This window comes from Triturus cristatus, chromosome 8, assembly GCF_964204655.1.
Source record: "Triturus cristatus chromosome 8, aTriCri1.1, whole genome shotgun sequence".
NCBI classification, from domain to species: Eukaryota; Metazoa; Chordata; class Amphibia; order Caudata; family Salamandridae; genus Triturus; species Triturus cristatus.
The window spans coordinates 100,564,339-100,584,583 of record NC_140591.1 but is presented as its reverse complement, the minus strand read 5'-3'; the positions used below and the strand labels follow the sequence as shown (position 1 = coordinate 100,584,583).

Sequence of the window (20,245 nt, the reverse complement as noted above, 5' to 3'; positions counted from 1 at the left end):
TTAGTAGTTGTGTTGGTACTGACACTGGCAGCGCTGACGAGGGCAATGGGTGGTGCAGCCGCAGTGGTCCCATGGCAAGGTCCCTGGCACTTATTTATTTCTTTTTTTACAACTTAAGCACTGTAAGGCACTTATCACCACTTCTGGCCTAAAACATGAATTTCTTATCAGAGCATTAGCTTTCTATTGTATATCTCCTTCTTTTCTCCTAAAGTTCTTAACATTTTTTAGATAAGAAACACCCACTTACATTGTATGTTTAAACAAAATTAAGACTGGTATTGTCCAACCCTGTGATGAATAATGCTTTTTAAAATTAATGTATTTTTGCTTGCAGCTTACCAGGCGGCGTCCAGCCTTGGACAAGACCCAACGAACGACTGCAATGACAACCAGAGAGTTGTGCGAACCATTATTCAGAGGCGTGGACAGAACGAACCAATGCTGGGGGCAGACTACCGCCAGCGCAAGATCACCTTGCGTGACCGTAAGTAGAGGTTACGTCATGGAAGCAAACTCCATGGCTACTCCACCAGTGTGGGTGATACAGAAAATAGTATGCACTACAATGGCTGTTTAGGATATCCATGAAAAGTACTGGTACTGCACCTAAAAACCAAAATATAGTACAGGGTGCTATGAAAACGCATTAATTCACTTTCTAATTGATTTTCTTATGATCTGGTTCCTGCAGCGTTTCTTATGTCTCGAAAGAAAGGAAAGCAAGTAATTTGTACAGTGGGGCATTTCAAAGTTCCACTCTCCAGAAGTGAAAAACTACTAGCACGATCCCAAAGATAGCTGGGTATTTGATCACCATTTGCTACTAACATTTCTGACACTGCAGAAGACTATGGGACTGATTATGATGACTGCTGTAGCCACGGTGGCAGTGCGGGCACTGGCGGTCCGACCGCCCTATTGAAAGTTGGGCGGTTGGACCGCCGTGGGGCCATCGCTGTCACCAGGTATCTTTGATCCCTGGCGGTCTTGCAGCCTCCAGAAGCCCGCAATATGCCGGCGGTGCCGATGCCGCACTATGATGGATTCAAACCAGATCTGTGACTGAGGGTGAGTGTCTGAAAAGTTTCAGCGCTCCGTCCATCATCTCTTTTGTGTTTGCTTTGTTCGCCCCAGGTTGGCAGGGTATACCCAGACGTGGGTCCCTTGCTCACTTTGCCACTGGTTACAAGCTAGCCTGCTGATGTGGGGTGTTACCCCGAAACCGGTCCCAGGATGCTTGTTTCCGGTCCAGGGAAGACCTGGCTTGGCAAGTCGGGCTGGACTGTGCCCATGAGGCACAGGGTCAAGACTGATTTGCATATAGCTTGGTCTGAACTGGGGTGACGAAGTGAGCTAAAGAACAATGATAAATTCAACCCAGATCTGTGACTCTGGGTGAGTGTCTGAAAAGTTTCAGCGCTCCGTCCATCATCTCCTTTGTGTTTGCAATGCCACACTGCCAAGCATATTATGAGTTTTCTCACCGCCATGAAAACTGTGATAGTGAGGAAACTAAGGAGGCCCTACAGGCCCCCTGGTGTCTCAGGGCCATGGGGATACATGCAGAGGGCATGTGGTGTTCCTTAACAGTCCAAGATCAAACAGTCCATGCCGTGCAGGAACTTAGAAAGGCACCGCAGAGAATGCCAAATCAACGCTCACCGCATAGGACTGGCAAAGCACTGCCCGCCAGACCAGGAGAAAACTCCTAATCTGCAGGGCGGTGTTAGTATTGCTTTGGCGGTGTGGCAGCAGGGCGCTGGCATGGTGGCGCACTGTCACACTGCCAAGTCATAATCAGGCCCTTAGTTATAAATTGGATTTCTAGTTGTATTGTATGTATTTTTTTACGTTTCCACGTGTATTGAACTATATTTAATTTTTTGGTCTGGCTTTAGCCCAGACCTTTTGATTTTAATATATTTATACTTCTAGTCTATTTACCTATATGCTTTTTCAGCCAGCTCTCTTCATTCATTGGTGAGTTCGGTCATCACTTTTTTTGCCCCACCCACTGCAATATTGCCTAACCATGTGCCCTTTCACAGGGAGTCCATCTGCACACAAATAGTTGCCTTCAATGCCAGGGACTACTGTTGACTTGTGTTCTTTTTGAGGCCCAAAAATATTTTCTGATTTGAGCCAGAGTCATCATTTTAGATTAAGAAGAGCTCAACTTTTCCTCCCCATAATAACAGCATTCAAAAATGATGACAAAAGGACAGCTGCATTAATAAAACTTAAATCCCAACAGGCAAGCCCTACTGGCTTTGACAATGCTGGTTTAGTATTTATCCATATTTTTGTTTGTGGGCTGGAATAAAATGTTGTTGCAAGTAGCATATTTGATTATTTATTTTACAGATAAATAGACTCATCCCAATTTGAGATCTGCAGGATGTTACATTCTAAGCGCTTTACATTACAGTAGTCCCATCTCCAGGAAGCCGTAGCACTGTATTACTAGTACGTGCACTGTGTAAAACTCTTTAGGTTTTAAAGGTCTGGAAAGAGAACTTAGAAAATAGATCCAGAAAAAGAAACAAATTAATTAAAGATCTGGAGAAGGAAGTAGGGGGAAAACATCAATACTCTTACAACTAAGGCTCGCAGTTTTCCTTTTTTTTCTTTCTTTTTTACACATTTGAGCTCTTTAGGCATTGTTAGATAAACTCATCTTTAAAAAAATCTGTGGAATATTACTATTCACATTTATTTTATTTCACAACATGTCATAAATAAACATAACTTCTCTGGGTCATCAAACAAAATAATGCATGGCTGTGATCATGCATAGCCCGGTAGATAGATAACATTTTGGATGATAAATAGGGTAGGTGTTTGCAGAGATCGGAGGTGAACGAGATATACTCAGGGCATCGAGTCGACTGGTGCATTTCTTCTTCTTTCTTGGCTGACTCTTGAACCTACTAAGCGCTATAATGTGCATTAGGCACTAGATTCGAAAGAAGTGTTCCTGGACAATCTAGAATTCTGTTATGTGGTCCGAATTGGGAGTTTTTCCAGACTGGAAGTGATTTGTAAGATAGTTAAGTGTCAGACCATAGACGGAGTGTCCGATAATACTAAGTTTACTTATCTTAATCCGTGTGACCCGCCCTCAAACCAAGTTTGCTTTGGAAACATGGTGGTGCTTTCTCTGACCAAATATTCCAGCCGACCCATTTGCTCGGGTGTAGTTTAGCATTTAGTTGTGGTGACTTATTCAGAAAGAGAACCACACTCAACCACACTGAAGTGTTGTCCTAAACGTCATGAATGACACCATGGTGAAACCCACAAATGTAGACCTAATTTCTGTATTTTTTTTAAAGATAAATACAGAAAACTGATTTTCAGTTTGTATTTGTATGTAAAATGTGTAAAAAAAAAAAAAGGAAAACTGTGAGCCTTAGTTGTAAGAGTATTGATGTTTTCCCCCTGCTTCCTTCTCCAGTTCTTTAATTAATTTGTTTCTTTTTCTGGATCTATTTTCTAAGTTCTCTTTCCAGACCTGTTTAGGATCTAGTTCGCCACACCAGTGAGTGTCCTGAAAACCACAACATCTGACGCCTTGTGTACGCAGGTGACACCATAACTCCCCTCGTGCTGAAACATGGATCTGAGGGCCAAGACTGGATGGAAAGTAGCCGGCCTTGTCACAACCAGAAACCAGAACTCCTGCTACGGGGCGCCTCATGTCCTGGCTTTTTGGGAATGCCCTCTCCACCGTCAGACAGTTGGAGAAGCTTGCAGCCTGGGTGGCCTTTCCTACCCTCCTGACCCAAAGGGGTTGCTGACCGCTCCCTTCACCGGCTAAAACACGTGTGTTGAATGTTCTGCATCCAGCACCGCATCTCCTCCCAACATGACCTCACACTTGTCCTTTCTGTTGTAATTTCTGCAGTTGCCTGTTGCAGGTATCTTTACGAAGAGAATCAATAAAAGGACTCCATACATTGCAAAGATCCTAGAACCATGAAATGTGAGAATAAATGCCTTCCCTCTGTGACAGTTGATCCATCCTGCTTTTTCCCAAATTCTTGGTCATTGTAGTCTGACCTACTCAAGCCCGCGCAGAGTATCGAATTCAGCTGGACTGTGGGTATACCCAAAGTGTACCCTGGCATGATCCATATTGCACCGTGGCTGCTGCTGTGTGGGAAGGCCACAGAAGGTGCGGTTGCACTCTCAAGGATATGTGCCAACTGGCACACGCCACTTGGTCTCCCGTAACAGGGTTCTGTCTTGTGCCACTGTGTGTGTGTGTTTGTGTATATATTGCATGTAATGTATGGGGGTCCCTCTACAGCATGGAATATGACTGCCCTATGGAATCAGTGGTCACAGCATCTCAAGGACATGTCACATGCAGGCTGAGGATCTGCTGGTGTCCCCCATGCCTGGACAAGCATCACTCCATGCTACTGCGTGGCAAGAAGGCGTAGACCACATCGCTCCAGGTCTGTTCTGCCCAGCATCAACACTTGTGCAAATACCCTGGCTTTGTACAGAGTTGAGCCCTGTTCATTCTGGAAACAACATTGTGTGAAGGATGTTTGGGTTGGGCTTTGCCATTCTCATTCCACTGGTTGTCTGTTTTCCTTCCTCTCTGCCACGCAGAAAGTCACGAAGGGTACTGTAAAAATGGTCGCTTACTTTGGTTGGCTGGTGAGTCTGCATTTGAAGACAATTCTTCAGTAGGGGCGCTGTCATCTCACCAGTTCCCCAAGTCCACTCTGCTTGTCTTGACTTTAAAAGGTTTTGTAGAACTCCAGCGAGAGCCACGGTCACCCCAGTTCCAATGCTTTATCACTCTTGAGTCTAGGACCCACCGTGTAAACCTGAAGGAACCACCAACGATTCCGTGACCTACCTGGAAGACGAGGAGTTGGACTCCTCGGTGAGAAGAGAACTGTCCAAGGGTTCAGCCTGGATTGCACGGAGCAGTGACGCAGCGAGGAACCTGTCTAGGAGCCTTGACTCAGTCATTGTAACCAAGCTTGAAGGAATAAGAGCAAAGGCAGACCCTGGCTCAGTTGGTACCTCACCTGTATCTTCCATTGGAGGGATCCTCTGCATGCAGCCCCCCCCACCCCCTCTGAGTTTGGTAGAGGGCGCTGGACCCACACCCAGGGGGCGCTGGACCCACACCCAGAGGGCGCTGGACCCACACCCAGAGGGCGCTGGACCCACATCTCCCAGAGGGCGCTGGACCCACATCTCCCAGAGGGCGCTGGACCCACATCTCCCAGAGGGCGCTGGACCCACATCTCCCAGAGGGCGCTGGACCCACATCTCCCAGAGGGCGCTGGACCCACATCTCCCAGAGGGCGCTGGACCCACATCTCCCAGAGGGCGCTAGACCCACATCTCCCAGAGGGTGCTGGACCCACATCTCCCAGAGGGTGCTGGACCCACATCTCCCAGAGGGCGCTGGACCCACAGGTCCCAGAGGGCGCTGGACCCACAGGTCCCAGAGGGCGCTGGACCCACAGGTCCCAGAGGGCGCTGGACCCACTTCTCCCAGAGGGCGCTGGACCCACAGGTCCCAGAGAGGCGCTGGACCCACAGGTCCCAGAGAGGCGCTGGACCCACAGGTCCCAGAGAGGCGCTGGACCCACAGGTCCCAGAGAGGCGCTGGACCCACGGGTCCCAGAGAGGCGCTGGACCCACGGGTCCCAGAGAGGGGCTGGACCCACGGGTCCCAGAGAGGGGCTGGACCCACGGGTCCCAGAGAGGGGCTGGACCCACGGGTCCCAGAGAGGGGCTGGACCCACGGGTCCCAGAGAGGGGCTGGACCCACGGGTCCCAGAGAGGGGCTGGACCCACGGGTCCCAGAGAGGGGCTGGACCCACGGGTCCCAGAGAGGGGCTGGACCCACGGGTCCCAGAGAGGGGCTGGACCCACGGGTCCCAGAGAGGGGCTGGACCCACGGGTCCCAGAGAGGGGCTGGACCCACGGGTCCCAGAGAGGGGCTGGACCCACGGGTCCCAGAGAGGGGCTGGACCCACGGGTCCCAGAGAGGCGCTGGACCCACGGGTCCCAGAGAGGCGCTGGACCCACACTCAGAGAGGGGCTGGACCCACACCCAGAGAGGGGCTGGACCCAGCACCCAGAGGGCGCTGGACCCACACCCAGAGGGTGCTGGACCCACACCCAGGGTATGCTTGGCATGTGACTCCTCGACCTGCACCCTGGTGTTTACTGAACCTGCCTTTAGCTCTGAATGAAAGTAACACCCACAAGTCTTTGAAGTGCAGACATTCGAGAACATAGGTTTGGCTGAATTGATCTTGAAATCTTTTCGTCATACGATGTGTGGTTTCACAGTAATCTCAGTGTGAGAATTGTCGCGTTTCTCTTGTCTGAGGCTGACCGGCCTCGAGTAAAGATGCCCAACGGCCTGGATTTAGTGAATCCTCCCTTGACTCCAGCTCGGTCTGCAGTGGAAGAATCTAAGCCGTGTCCATCGCTCATACCAACCCGCGACTGACCGCCTGCCACGAATCAACACACATTCACCCAGATTAGTGAGCAGTGGAAATAAACCTTTCTCCACCCAGCCGTGCCCAGTCTCTTGGACAACCTTGCAAAGCGCATCGATGCCCAACCAACCCTCCCCTTTAGGCGCGTCTTCAAAGCCTTCTCTGCCTCATTCACACTGACCTCTCAAAATTGGGCAAGTAAGGAGGCCTCGATGCGCCTTCAGAATTCAGATAGACAGTACTCAAACCCTTTACTCCAGTATTGTGGAGTAACTTTTGGCCCTTTATGTTATCTCCTGATTTTTGGACTTGACGCTTGCGTATTTACACCTACGTTGTTTCTTTCTATATCATTCTACTGTTTCTGGTTCAGTGCTTTCACACCCGCAAGGGGATGGTCTCTGCTGTCTAAGACCTCAGCACAGAAACAGTTTAGCTACGGATCAGCCATAGTCTCTTCCAGGATATTCTGCACAGTGTGTGCAGCTGTAGAAGCAGGATGGCTGATTATGTGCCCTTTCTAAATGTCTGTATTGTGGCGATATGAGAATTTCCAGTGGGATAAAATCATATTGGTGGCACAACAGCCCCGAAAATGTCGTCTAAGGTCTGGAGGTTGCACCGCACTGGTAGATCTGGTGAGACTGCCCTCTTCGGTGGCATCCCATAGCTCCTGGAGTCCTTGCGCTTGTTCCAATAGTAGGATCATAGCCATGGGCTAATGCTTTGGTACGCTCAGAGCTGCTTTTCGAGTGGCCAGTAACATAGGCTCGCTATGGGCAGGTGTCTTTCAAAACACAACATATGCTGCATGAATAGCCACTTTCATTGTTCAGTCTGAGCTGTTTCACGTTTTAGGGTGCTGCTGCACCACCCGCACCCGTAGTTCGAGCGTCACTGAGTATATATGCATTTCGCTAAGGCCTCGTCAACCAAATGGAAGGAGGGTGTATTGTTACCAGTAGTTGCTTTCCAGTAGGCCCTTTAACTCGAGGTCAGCTATATGGCTGCAGTGCTCCCACCCCCATGCTGTGGAGCTGATGGTCGTCTCCTGTTTTCCCTTAAGGACTCATTTGGTAGACAGCAGCGGAGAAGTCAGTCATTGAGGCGTGGCCTTTAATGCTGTCAGATTTAACCTGGCAGTTCTGATTTTTGGATGGGAAACAGCCTTTACCACGAAGGCTTTTCTACGCGTTACGTTTACAACGGTACACTTACCTCGTAAACGTCTTTACAACGCGTATTGCTTCACGACCGTCTTTACCACGCAAGCAACGTCTTCACGGAACGTCTTCTTCCTCATCTGAAAAAATGCTTCAGTCCTTTTTTAGTATCGGCGAAGACTTGAGAAAAAGGAAAGAAAAAAGGGGGCTTGGGGGGGTATCCCCCCCCACCCCCAAAAAAAGCGTGGTAAAGGAAAAATCGAGGTAAAGGCTATCGTAGAAAAATCATTCCGTTGTAACGCATGCGTGGTAAAGGCATGCGTTGCAACGGAATGCGTAGTAACGACATATATTCTTTTTGGCTACCAAACCTCATTTCTCTCTATTCAGGAAATTTTATTGCAGTTTATTGAGTTCCTCTTCTTTGACGCCTTGCATGGTTTCAATGTTTCTGTGCTGTGAGCAGCTCAGAGGGGTTTGTCCCCAAATTGCTAGATTGGTTGGTTTTCTCGATGATCCGGTTCTTAAAACAATTTCTTGTTGAGCTTTAACAGCTGTTCATTCAAGACCTGGACACTGCTCTCTGGCGATTTACTTTTGGAAAGCATGACATACATGTTGCTCTTCTTCGGGCCTTGTTTAGGACTTTTGCCGAGTTTTGGGGTGGCACCTTCACAGGGGCCTGTAGGTCTGATAATCACATGGATTGCATTGACTTTGCTCTGAAGGGTCATCGCCTTCATCTTCAGTATTGAGGTCACCGCTGCCGGGTCGCCGACGCCTTCCTGTGGAGCTTAGAGGCCAGTGTCACGCCTAGGGAGGAGGTGCTTGTTGGACTATTGTATTGAACGACTCTCAACAGTTCCTTCTTCAAGATTTGTATTATAACACATTACACCATCGAGTATCATCACAGGCAGGGCTTTAAGTGGGATCAAAAAACTGGGGGGGGGGTCTCTCAAAGGGGCGTGGCCAGTGTAAATAAGGGCGTGGCTTAAAAACACCTAAACTAAAAAATCTGTGCTTATTACAGTGCGCCGCCCGACTTGCATTTTGCTGTTTGTCATTGCATCTAGATATAATACAAGTAACATCATACCTACAGCAAGTCAGGACTATTGGCTTTGTCAATGGTTGTTAGTTGCATTGGATAAATAAGCAGCAACTATGGCTTGTTGTATATTGTATTGAAAAAGCTTCCACTTAGAGCCCTGGTGACACCAGGACAGTGTTGCTGCTCCCGAGTCTCAAAAAGAGAAGGGAAATTCAGAGTTAAAATGACTTTCTCGAAAGGATGTCCCTTCCCCTACAACGCTCACCTGGCATGACATCATGCCGTACCTTCTCCACTAGTGAGAAGTGAGCATTGTGAGCACGCGCACATGATGTGCCTTATGTCACTGCAGTCCGGGAAAAAACGGACCGCCTGTGCCAGGGCACAACACAGAGCCCGAAAGAGACCCGTTTCAAGGCCCCCTTTCAAAACTGCCGGTGCTCAGACCCGGCCCACTTAAAGCCCTGATCACAGGACATTCCCAGCCCAAGTTGGCTCCTCCTTGCCGTGGGTCCTTCAGCAAGTGATGTTCAGTGAATCCCACCCGTTCTCTTTAAGAGCATTTCACAGGTGCCACCTGACATCACCTGACCATCCCTAGGAAGAGCCTACAACAGTACTGTCTTCCTGTTTTATTGCATCTCCATTGAGCTGGGTCTGTGGCTCTCATATTTGTCTCTTCGGAACAGTATTGTTGTTGTTGTTGAGTCAGACTGACTGGGTGCAGTCTGTTAGAAAGGAGCAGATCCAGCGTAGTGCGGGACCTTGTATGGCAGCTTCGTGGAGGCGATGAATGAGGATGGGGTGGAAGGCGATGTTGAAGGCAGCAGATAGGTCTAGTAGGACGAGTGCAATGGTGTCCCCTCTGTTCATGATCAGTCAGAGGTCATCTGTAGCGGTGATGAGGGTGGTCTCTGTCCCGTGGTTGGGCCTGAATCCAGTATGAGTGGGATCTGAAAGAAACACGTTAGTTAGATTCCTTACCTTAGAATGTCCCCAGGCGTCAGGCTGGATCCGGAAAGATTTTTAGTCAGCAATACCCTTGCGCGTCGCTAGGCGTCGTATGGGGCTCCGCGTCCGTCTTCGGCGTCTTGATCGCCGGGATGACGTCATCGGAGTACTTAGACGCCGCCCTCGCGCCCTGACGTCAGTTCTTCTATTTCCGCGCCAGTAAGCGCAGATCCAAGAAGAGCATACCCTTAAGTCACTTTTTGACTAAACTTTTTGAACTTTTTTGGTTCCTCTTTCGAGTCGTCCTCGACTCCTGGTGCCGGTAGGGATGCCTGGTTTCAAGCCGTGCGACGCCTGTCACCGACTGATGTCGGTTATGGATCACCACTGTCGGTGTCTCAACTGCCTTGGGGCCGACCATGATGCCGAGTTGTGCCCCGACTGCCGGGCCTTGACCTCGAAGGCTAGGCGGGAGCGGTCCCGCAAGCTCCTTGAGATCCGGCAGTCGGCTCTGCGCCGTTCACGGTCCCGGTCGAGGGACCGGTCGCGGAGCCACAGCCATCACTGCTCGTCCGGTTCGAAGTCCTCGCATTCAGGTAAGTCGAGGCACAGTAAGAAAAAGTCAAAGAGGCGACATCGCTCTTCGGACTCCCCTCACCGTTCGCGCGACTCGGCTGAGGGTTCGGGTGGCACCAACCGCGCGGCTCCATCTGAGCCGCAGGAGTCGCATCCGGCCCCATACCCTCCGGTCCCTGGGCCTAATGCGACTCCGGGCGAGACCCAGGACTTCCTCGTGGCCATGAGGAGTCTCGCTCTGCCGTCGAGGCCCGCCGGCGCGCCTACGGGCCCCGCAGGTCCAACTGGGAGGCCTAGCGAGCCGGCGGCTCCGGCGCCGTCGTCGACTTCGGTCCCGACGCCACAGGCCCCCGTGGGATCCAGGCCTGGATCCCGGTTGACGCCGACCCCTTTGGTGCCGCCCCCGGCGCCGTCTTCGGACGACGTCGTCCCCAGGATCAGCCCCGGTCCGGGTCCGGCGTTGGAGCGGCGCCGCCCGGCGCCGATGGATGAGCAATTCATCTACCGCCCGGCTCCGACCTTTCAGCCTGTCTACCAGGAGTCGGATGACAGAGACGACTGGGAGGGGTCTGAGGACCCTCTGGCACAGCAGTGCCAGTTTGATCAGGACTGGGCAGAAGAGCTGGGGGATGCCAGTGGTCTCGACACCTCCCCTGACACTGGCTTCATCTTTCCTCCCACCGTGGCTACGGAGGAGGGTGCTACCTATTCTGTGGTGCTGCGCTAGGCTGCCGAAACCCTTCATCTGGAGCTCCCTGCAGTGGCCGTGAGGACTAACCTCCTCACTGAAGTGCTTCAACCGCCAATAAGCTCTTCGGAGCCTCTACTGCAGTTCAATGAAGCATGACTGACGTTCTGCTGGGCACCTGGTCCAAGCCCTCCACAGTCACTCCTGTGGACCGGAACGTGGCCCGGCGCCACCGTCCTGCACCAGGTGACCCCAGCTTTCTGTCGGTGCACCCCACCCCTGAGAGCCTGGTTATCCAGGCCTCTACACCCCAGACCGCCTTCCCGTCCGCTCCTCCGGATCGGGAATCCAAAAGGTTGGACCAGTTTGGGAAGAAGCTATTTTCCTCCCTTAGTTTGGGGTTGCGGTCTATCAACACTGCGTGCCTTTTGGACCGTTAAACCCACTCCTTGTGGGATACGGTGGCGGACGTGCTGCCCCAGTGTCCGGAGGAGGCCCGGTCACAGCTCGCGCAGGCTCTTGCTGAGGGGCGAGATGCAGCCCAGTACTCGATTCGATGTGGGCTTGACACCACGGACTCGCTGGGTAGGGCAATTGCGACGACGGTGGCGATTCGTCGCCACGCCTGGCTGAGATCCACAAATTTCTCCGGGGATGTCCAGAGCACCCTCATGGACATGCCCTTCGATGGCCGTCGCCTTTTTGGCGACAAAGCGGATAGTGCGCTGGAGCGCTTTAAGGATTCCAGGGCTATGGCCAAGTCCTTGGGCCTCTCGGCCCCGCGCCCGCAAACTTCCGCTTTTCGTGGGCAAGGAAGGGGCGCCCCCTCACGTACGATCTTTTCCCGCGAAAAGCTTTTGCCGACCGGACCGCCTTTATCGAGTACGCTGACATTGTATCCCTTTCAGCTACCCTAGTGTTGGATTGTTCATACCTAAAGAAATCCTGACTTATCCGTTTACGCATTTGATAGCCCTTATTTCATCTAGGAAAGGCCCGTCTGAATCCAGACTCCGTCTTCATCTCTTGTGGAGACTTCCCCGATCCGAGTGTGTATGAAACAATCACAAGAGTTTTGCTGGCGGATCGGTGTGTTCCCAAAATACATGAATGGTTTCACCGATGCACGGTCGACGGCTCTTTAATCTAGAGAGCGATACCAAAGGGTTTCTTCATTTTGCATGGATCTGCATCTTTCTTCTTTGATTATCACTTTTCACATACACAGGTCCCAGCCTGTGTGTGGGGGTTTGTCTGCTACGCCCTGAGGAAGGTGGTACTCCTGGTTTGGAGTGTGTTTCACCGAAACGCGCGTCGGTGTTTTTCTTTGGGCCTGTAATTCCCGCCCTTGAGACTCTCCATACAGCTTGATTTCTAGCTCACTGTTACCATCTTGTCCTATTGCTAGACTTCCCTGTGATCACCTCTCTGGGAATGGGCCCTTTAATGGCTGTTTGGCCAATGTTGAATGATTTTTTGGAATGATGTTTGAATGTGAGCTGTTTGAAGTTGAGTGTTTGTCCTCTGATTGAAAATCGTCCCCCCTTTTTCATATTTTCCCTTTTTTTCCCCCCCCCTGCCTGGGAACCTGTTTTCTGTGGCTTATTTTTGCATTATATTTTTTTGTTTTGTGAATAATTTTGTGTATGTCCTATGTATTATTGATTTTGATATAAAAAATACATAAGCGAGCAATCTAATGCTTATGATAATATGTTTCTAAATAAAAAGGAAACTTTTTTCTATTTATTGTGATCATCTTTATATTTTGCTGCACTTGTATTGTTTCTTTATCTTTCTTTTGTTATTTCGTCACAACACCCTCTTTCTTTTTCTTGAGTGCCATACCCTTTGGGGATTTAATAAAAATATGATACGTAGTACTTTTTAAGCATAGGGGTAGAGTGACTTGTGTTTTTTGCTTGGCTGTTTATTCCCCCATATCTCTACCCATATTGTGCTGTTTGGGGGTGCCCCTTGTTCTTTGGATACGCGCCCCCTCACGTACGTCTAGCCACAGGCCGCAGAACCAGCCTCAACGCGGTAGCGCACGTGGATTCCGCCAAGGCGGAGCAGGGGAACAGAGAGCCGGTCAGCCCACATCTGCCGCAAAGCCTTCCTAGTCCGAGCTATCAGGCCCATTTCACGCCAGTGGGAGGCAGGGTTTGCCATCACCTGCTCCACTGGCGTACCATCACGTCGGGCAGGTGGGTGCTGCAAATCGTCCGAAGGGGCTACTTCCTCCCCTTCGAGGCGACCCCTCCAGCCATGCCACCGCAGTACCACCGCATGTCGAGGGATCACGTGCAACTTCTGCAGGAGGAAGTTACGGCCCTCTTGGCCAAGGAGGCCATCGAGCGCGTTCCTGGCCCAGAAGTAGGTCGGGGTTGTTACTCCCACTACTTTCTGGTTCCCAAGAAGGGCAAAGGGGGCCTACACCCTATCTTGGACCTCAGGAGCGTCAACGCCTTCCTCCGGAAGGAGAAGTTCAAGATGCTCACCTTAGCTCAGGTTCTGGCTGCCCTAGACCCTGGAGACTGGATGGTAGCGTTGGACTTGCGTGACGCATATTTCCACATCCCCGTCCTGCCGGCCCACCTGCGGTTCACGGTAGGCCACGAGCACTTTCAGTTTACCGTGCTACCCTTCGGCCTCACCAGTGCCCCTCGGGTGTTCACGAAAGTGATGACAGTGGTCGCAGCTCATCTGCGCAGATTAGGGGTTCCAGTCTTCCCCTATCTCGACGACTGGTTGTTGAAGGTGGGCTCGCCCCAGGCAGTCGTCTCCCACCTCCAGACTACGGCCGACCTCCTCCAGTTGCTGGGGTTCTCCATCAACGTGCCGAAGTCTCATCTGAGTCACTCTCAGAAGCGCCTTTTCATCGGAGCGGTTCTGGACTCGGCGCAGTTTCGGGTCTATCCTCCGGAACAGCGGTTTCGGGATATTCAGGCTCTGATTCCGATCTTTCAGACTATATCTCGAGTTTCGGTCAGGTTGGTGCTGCGGCTGCTGGGTCTGATGGCCTCCTGCATCTTGCTGGTACATCACGCCAGGTGGCGGATGCGGGCTCTGCAGTGGGACCTGAAGTTCCAGTGGGCTCAACATCGGGGCAACCTGTCAGACCACGTCCTGATCTCGGAGGGCACTGCAAGGCAGTTGCAGTGGTGGCTCACGGACCGCGATTGGGTCAGTGGCAGATCCCTCTCCCTACCCCAACCGGAGCACGTAGTGGTGATGGATGCGTCCCTCCTGGGATGGGGGGGCCACATAGGAGAGGCGGTGATCAGAGGCCTCTGGTCTCTGGCGGAGTCCCGGCTCCATATCAACCAATTGGAGCTGCGGGTGATCCGGCTTGCACTGAAGGCATTCCTTCCCTCCGTCCGGGGAAGTGTAGTGCAGGTGTTCACGGACAACACCACTGCCATGTGGTATTGCAACAAACAGGGCGTGGTGGGGTCCTGGACCGTTTTTCAGGAGGCTCTGTGCCTCTGGACATGGCTGGAACATCAGGGCATCACCCTGGTGGTTCAACACCTGGCGGGCTCTCTGAACGCCAGGGTGGACAAACTCAGCCGCCGGTGCATGATGGATCACGAATGGCGTCTTCACTCGGACGTGGCGCAAGACCTATTTCGGCAGTGGGGAGAGCCTTGGTTAGATCTATTCGCCACCGGAGGGAACGCGCAATGTCATCAGTTCTGCGCGTTGGGAAGCACCCACAGCTGCTGGCTGCAATCAGTCTGATAAAAAATATTTGCAGACGGGTGTTTAAGTGGGATGAGAAAAGTGGGGGCTGTCTAAAAGGGAACATGTAAAATTAATTTCTGTGATTCCTTTAGTGTGCCACCCGACCAGTATTTTGGTTTCCACCCAGATATATTGCACAACAACTGACATACCTAAATCCTGTCCGTGCGATTGGCTTTATCAATGGCTGTTAGCTGCTTAAGATAAATGAGTAACCAGAATGATTTGTTATAAATAATTAACATTGGAAATGTTTCAATTCTGAAATTGTGAGTCTGTGAATTAAATAAAATTGAGGTCTGTGGAAAGAGTTTTGGCCTTTAGTTATGTGCATGTATGCTCTTTTTCTCTGCACATCTTGTCGATCTGCACATCTTCAACCGCCTCTTTCCTCTTCAGCACCCTCCTTTCTCTCTTCCTCGAATGCACTTCCTCACATCTACCTCGCTTTACCACTTCGCTCACATTTAAGCAGTTTATTTCCTTTTGCTTTTGCCTTGCACATATTTTGACATCTGTGTATCTCCTTCACACACATTTACATTGAATTTCACTTGCAACTGGAATACATGGTCCTTGTTCTGCGAGCTCTACAGACGCCAACCCTCTGACAGGCACTTCAGCCTCCGCGCCAGCGCTCTCAAACAAAGCCCCTCATAAGCACCTGGCACAACTCAAAGTATACGCTATGCAGGAGCAATAAGATGCACAAAAAAATACAGAAACACTGTATAACGAATTAGAGAATATCTTGGGAATGCAAGATTAAGTAAAACGTGAAATAAGAGAGCAACTAAATCTAACATGCATTACCTTAACGTTTTCAATTTATTGCTCGTAAATCAATTCATGTTTTTGGCATTAATGTGAAGGGCATGAAGATGGGACCAGTTTTATCGCCATGCAGCAAATAACTGTCTCTACTATAAGCACATATTTTCCCTTTGTGCTTAACTTAGATATTTGGGTCAACTTCGCAAGGGAACAAAAACCCTCCTTGTCTTTTGGATCAGTTTCGCAGGGGAACAAATACAGCCACACCCTTTCTAAAGAGGGCAGCGACGTGCAGCCAGGGCCTGGGGTGTCACAGTGGGGTAGGTTAGCGTGCCCAGGGGTCTCAGCACAATAGACATAACACAAGAATGGCATTATAACAATTAACCATTACCGTGGGCAAGGCACCAAATCACACATGCTTACATCCACTCCTGTGTGTGGCGAGTGGGAAAGGGTCGGATCTATGCCTGTGAATGGCGGATGTAAGGAATCACACCGGGATAGAGACTCCGCCGCCCGAAACCGTGACGCTGAAAGTGTCACTGGCTTACAGTGGATACCACCATTGACCGCAATGGCAATGGAGTGCTTTAGAAAAGTAAGCTCTGCGTCATGGGTCAAAAATCAGATAGTTTATTTACTGCCTAGCTTCCATCTCCTGCTTCAGAGCGAGACTTATAAACAAAGCAGGGTACAAAGTTCCTCTGGTATATAGAAGAGATCACTAAGGAGCAGAAAGTGAGTGTGGGAAGGTCAATCCTCCATTCATTCCCGGGAGTGGCCGGGGAGCGACTTGGGAAGTTCCCTTGGTTGAACTAGAGCTCTCACACACCCAGCAAGCTAGGTGTCATGCTTCATCATATGAGCTCTGCCCCTCGTCAAGTCGGCGCTGCAATCCTTGAAGGGCTCCCGAACCGGGGCTCTTTGTCGGGGATCTTTTGTTCCTGCCGGTTGGTGCTTGGGGGTGAGGGGCCTAGTGTGTGTAGATGTGAGACGGAGTGAGTTTAAAAACGGGTTAGTTAGTCCTTATCAGTATTTATTCAGAAGGTAAACTACCCGATTAAAATGGTGTAGAGTGGCTGTGTACTAGAGAAAGTGTCTAGTCATGAAGCTCTACTCTAAAGATCAACATGCTTCATGCCTTGTGTGTCAGGAGGATCTAGGCACTTCTTCAGGATCAGAACAACTATCTACACTACGTGGTAGGGTGCATTCTACATACCACGTCCTCAGGTCCGTGACCTAGTGGGTTACTAGAAATTGCTAGCAACAGTCCTGGCGGTAGCTAGAGGACACCAGTTGGATCCCGCGTCTGTTCACGCTAAGCTGGAGCACCTACCCAAACCGCCAGGAACCAGGGCTTGTCAAGCAAAGCAGCCTGTGACAGACCACCCAGACTTAAATACATTGATTTGTTTAGAGATACAATCGTATCTCTAAATAAATAGATCTGTTGAAAATGTGAGCACGAATGTGTAGGAATTTCAGTGGTGCGCAGCCCCAGAGCCATATGGGGAAACCGCCCCTGGTGGAGAGCTGGATCTGCCAGTGGTTTCCATGGCTCAGAAAACAAGCTGACTCCTGGTTCTTCTCCAGACTTGGAGAAGCGCTGGTATCCTAGGCATGCTTTGAAGAGAAAAATGGCCCATAGTAGCAGCTGGGAGCTTCTCAATGCCAAGGTTTTAGAGATCAAAGGACACACAAATGATGGACGGAATGTGGAACAAATCAAACGTTCACCCCCAGTCAAGTGATGTGGGTTAAAACCATAGTTTTTTGCTCACCATGCCACCCCAATTTAGACTCAGCCATATGCAAATCAGTCTTGACCCTGCTCCTCATGGGAACCGTCCAGCCAGAACTTCCGAGCCAGGTTCTCCCTGGACCAGAAACAAGCATCCTGGGACAGTTTCGGGGTATCACCCCTCATCAGCCAAGCTAGATTGAATTTAGTAGCACAGTGACTCCAGGACCCAGGTCTGGGCATACCTGGCGCACCTAGAACGAGAAAGCAAAAGACACACTAATGATGGACGGAATGCGGAACAAAGCAAACATTCCTCCCCAGTTAGGAGATCTGGGTTAAAACCATCGATCTTTTGCTTACCACGCGACACCAGTTTAGACCCAGCCTAAACTGGAATGGCATAGTGAGCAAAAAAACAATGGATTTAGGCCTAGATCTCTGTACTGGGGGTAAATACTTGACATTGTTCAATGTTCCATTCATCAACTGTTCTTTTTGCATTTGTCATCCCGAGTGGGACGGGTATGCCCAGACGTCGGTCCTGTGTTCTCCATGCCACTGGAGTCAAGCCGGACTGGCTGATGAGGGTTGATACCCCGAAATCGGTCCCAGGATGCTTGTTTCCAGTCCTTGGACCACCTAGCCTGTCATGTCGGGCTGGATTGTTCCCATGGGTAGCAGGGTTAAGACTGATTTGCATATGGCTAAGTCTAAACTGGACTGGAATGGCATGGTGTGCAAAAAAAAAGATGTATTTAGGCCCAGATCTCTGTACTGGGGGTGAAGTTTGACATTGTTCAGAATTCCGTCCATCAATTATTATTTTTGCAGTTTTTAGAGATGTTGGATATTTTTGAAGGGCACCCCATAGGTGAGATGTGGATCCATTGTATAGGACACCCAAGGCTGAGTTACAGTTCATTTTTGTAGGGCACCTACAGGTGGAGGTAAAGGAGAGAACCTGTCACCCCTCTGTCACCAGGAAGAGGCGACTGATGAAGATTACAAGTCACTCAACTCATTTTATGGGCACCTAGTTTATAGGCGACCAGCTGAAGTATTCAAACTTTGGAAACACTAGGCTTTATGTGAGTTTCATGCCTCCTCTGCTGACCTGGAAGACATTACGACATTTCAGGATCGGTGGAGTGTGCAAGGGATTCTGGGGGCCAGGCTGGGAAGATATCTAATTAGATCTTGTCCCCCATTCAAATGCAGTTATTGCGCATTTAATATCGACCAAATGCATATATCTGCTTTTGCGCTTGATACACAGGAAGGGTGTTCTGAAGATTCTGGGCTACAACTGTGCTGTCTGCTGTTTCCCATGGTGCAGGTACTCCCTTGCTTCTCATTGGATCACTCAACAGATCTAAATAAAGGGTCTGTAGACAAGGCAAGAAAGGTCGTGCTGCTTAGCACAGGCGGCTGCATGTTATTAATAGGCAAGCCTTAGAATGTTTTTGATTGTATCACGTTTCTCTCCGAAGCCTTTGCAATAGCATAATAGTTGTAGTATTACAAATGAGTGACACGTTATTGAACATGCACACGGATGCACTGGCGATATACTGGCGCTTTCGATTCAGAAGAAAATTGTAGAAGTTTCGAAACCGTTCCTGTTCCTGGAGCGCTCCCTGGTGGTAGCACGAAAGTACTGCTCAAACTCTAAGTTCTGAAAATATCAGCTAAGACTGCACAAATCAATGGGACTCCATTTGATGGGCCCTGGGTGATGGAAGTCGGAGTTGGTCTTCCCAGATTCGAACTCATGACCTTATGTCTCGGCTCAAAACCTTGAGTGGACTGTACAGAAAGTGCCTTCTGTTCGAGTGTCCTGCCGAAAACAGCCCAGCTGCCACCTCCATGTAAGCCGTCACGCAAGCCACCAGTAACCTTAGTTTCTCGATGAACTTAGAAGAGTTTGTCACTTAATGAATGGCTGGCTTCTTTGCGGATTGTATGGGATGGGTTGTCTGTTGTTACCGATCATTTGAAGTGAACTGTATTTAATTTATGTTGATGCTGACCTCGCAAAAAGGTCGTCAAAAGATTTTATAATCGCATTTCCTATGTTGACTGACATATGATGTTTGACAAAACTAAAGCAGCCTTTTGCAACACTAGAACGGCTTTCATATGCATGTATTTCAGCATAAACTGTTGGTGTTTCATTAAACTATAGGCTGTATCATTGCAGCGTGCTTCCTTCGTTGCTGGTTAGGCTAAAACATACCATTTCTGGCATCTATCATACAGCCAAGCATCTCTGACACCAGTTATTTATTGCAACAATGACAATGACATTAAAAGTATTAATACACATCTTAAATCTTATGGAAGCATTTAAAAGCACTGCGATACTTTGTTAGAATCGGTAATAGAACACGTTTTAGGGCTTGTTTGACAAAGCGCAGTCCATTTCTTTAAAGTGGAATATAGAAGTGCAGGTACTCACTATTTAAAGTACTTGTTTGCTTATGAGAAGTGCCGGTACTCGTCCTTTATATGTACTTAAAGTGTGCTGTGAAGTGCAGGCACCCCCCCTTTAAATGGAGCTGGGTGAAGCCACAAAGTGCGACAGAGATTAGTGTAGCGGTGAGGTTTCTAGAGCCTGTATGGCCATCGAGCAATCATTAAGTTGTGTATACCTTGATGAAGTGCCAATCCTGCAGCTTGAAGCCCCTTGCATCACACTAAGACCTATAGAAAATCTATAACAACCACTTTCAGTAAAAGGCAGTAACACAAGGAAGACAGAAATACCTAACAAAAATAAGCAGACTAGAGTAGATGATACATTAAAATATAAATCGGTCTATAGTGACTGCAGATGTTACAGAAGGGAAATGCCTGCAAGTGCGAAATCTTAAATAGGTTGCATTTATGGTTTTGATAAGCTCATTTTTAGTCTGTGTGCAACAAATTAAAAGACCGCCATTTTGATTGTGTGAAGTTCACTCTGGGTGTGCACACAGAATATCGACGCCAGAACATCGTGGGAGGTAATATCGAATCTAAAATATAGAAAGGCAAATATCGATTCTCTGC

General features: G+C 49.6%; 1 protein-coding gene across 1 annotated transcript in view; it reads left to right on the top strand.

Moving 5' to 3' along the window:
* Nucleotides 1-20,245, top strand: part of ILDR1 (immunoglobulin like domain containing receptor 1) — a 223,661-nt gene that overhangs the window by 158,098 nt on the left and 45,318 nt on the right. The window contains exon 3 of the mRNA XM_085621101.1: nt 338-487. Within this exon, the coding sequence (XP_085477227.1) occupies nt 338-487 (150 nt within the window). The remainder of the gene's footprint in view (nt 1-337; nt 488-20,245) is intronic.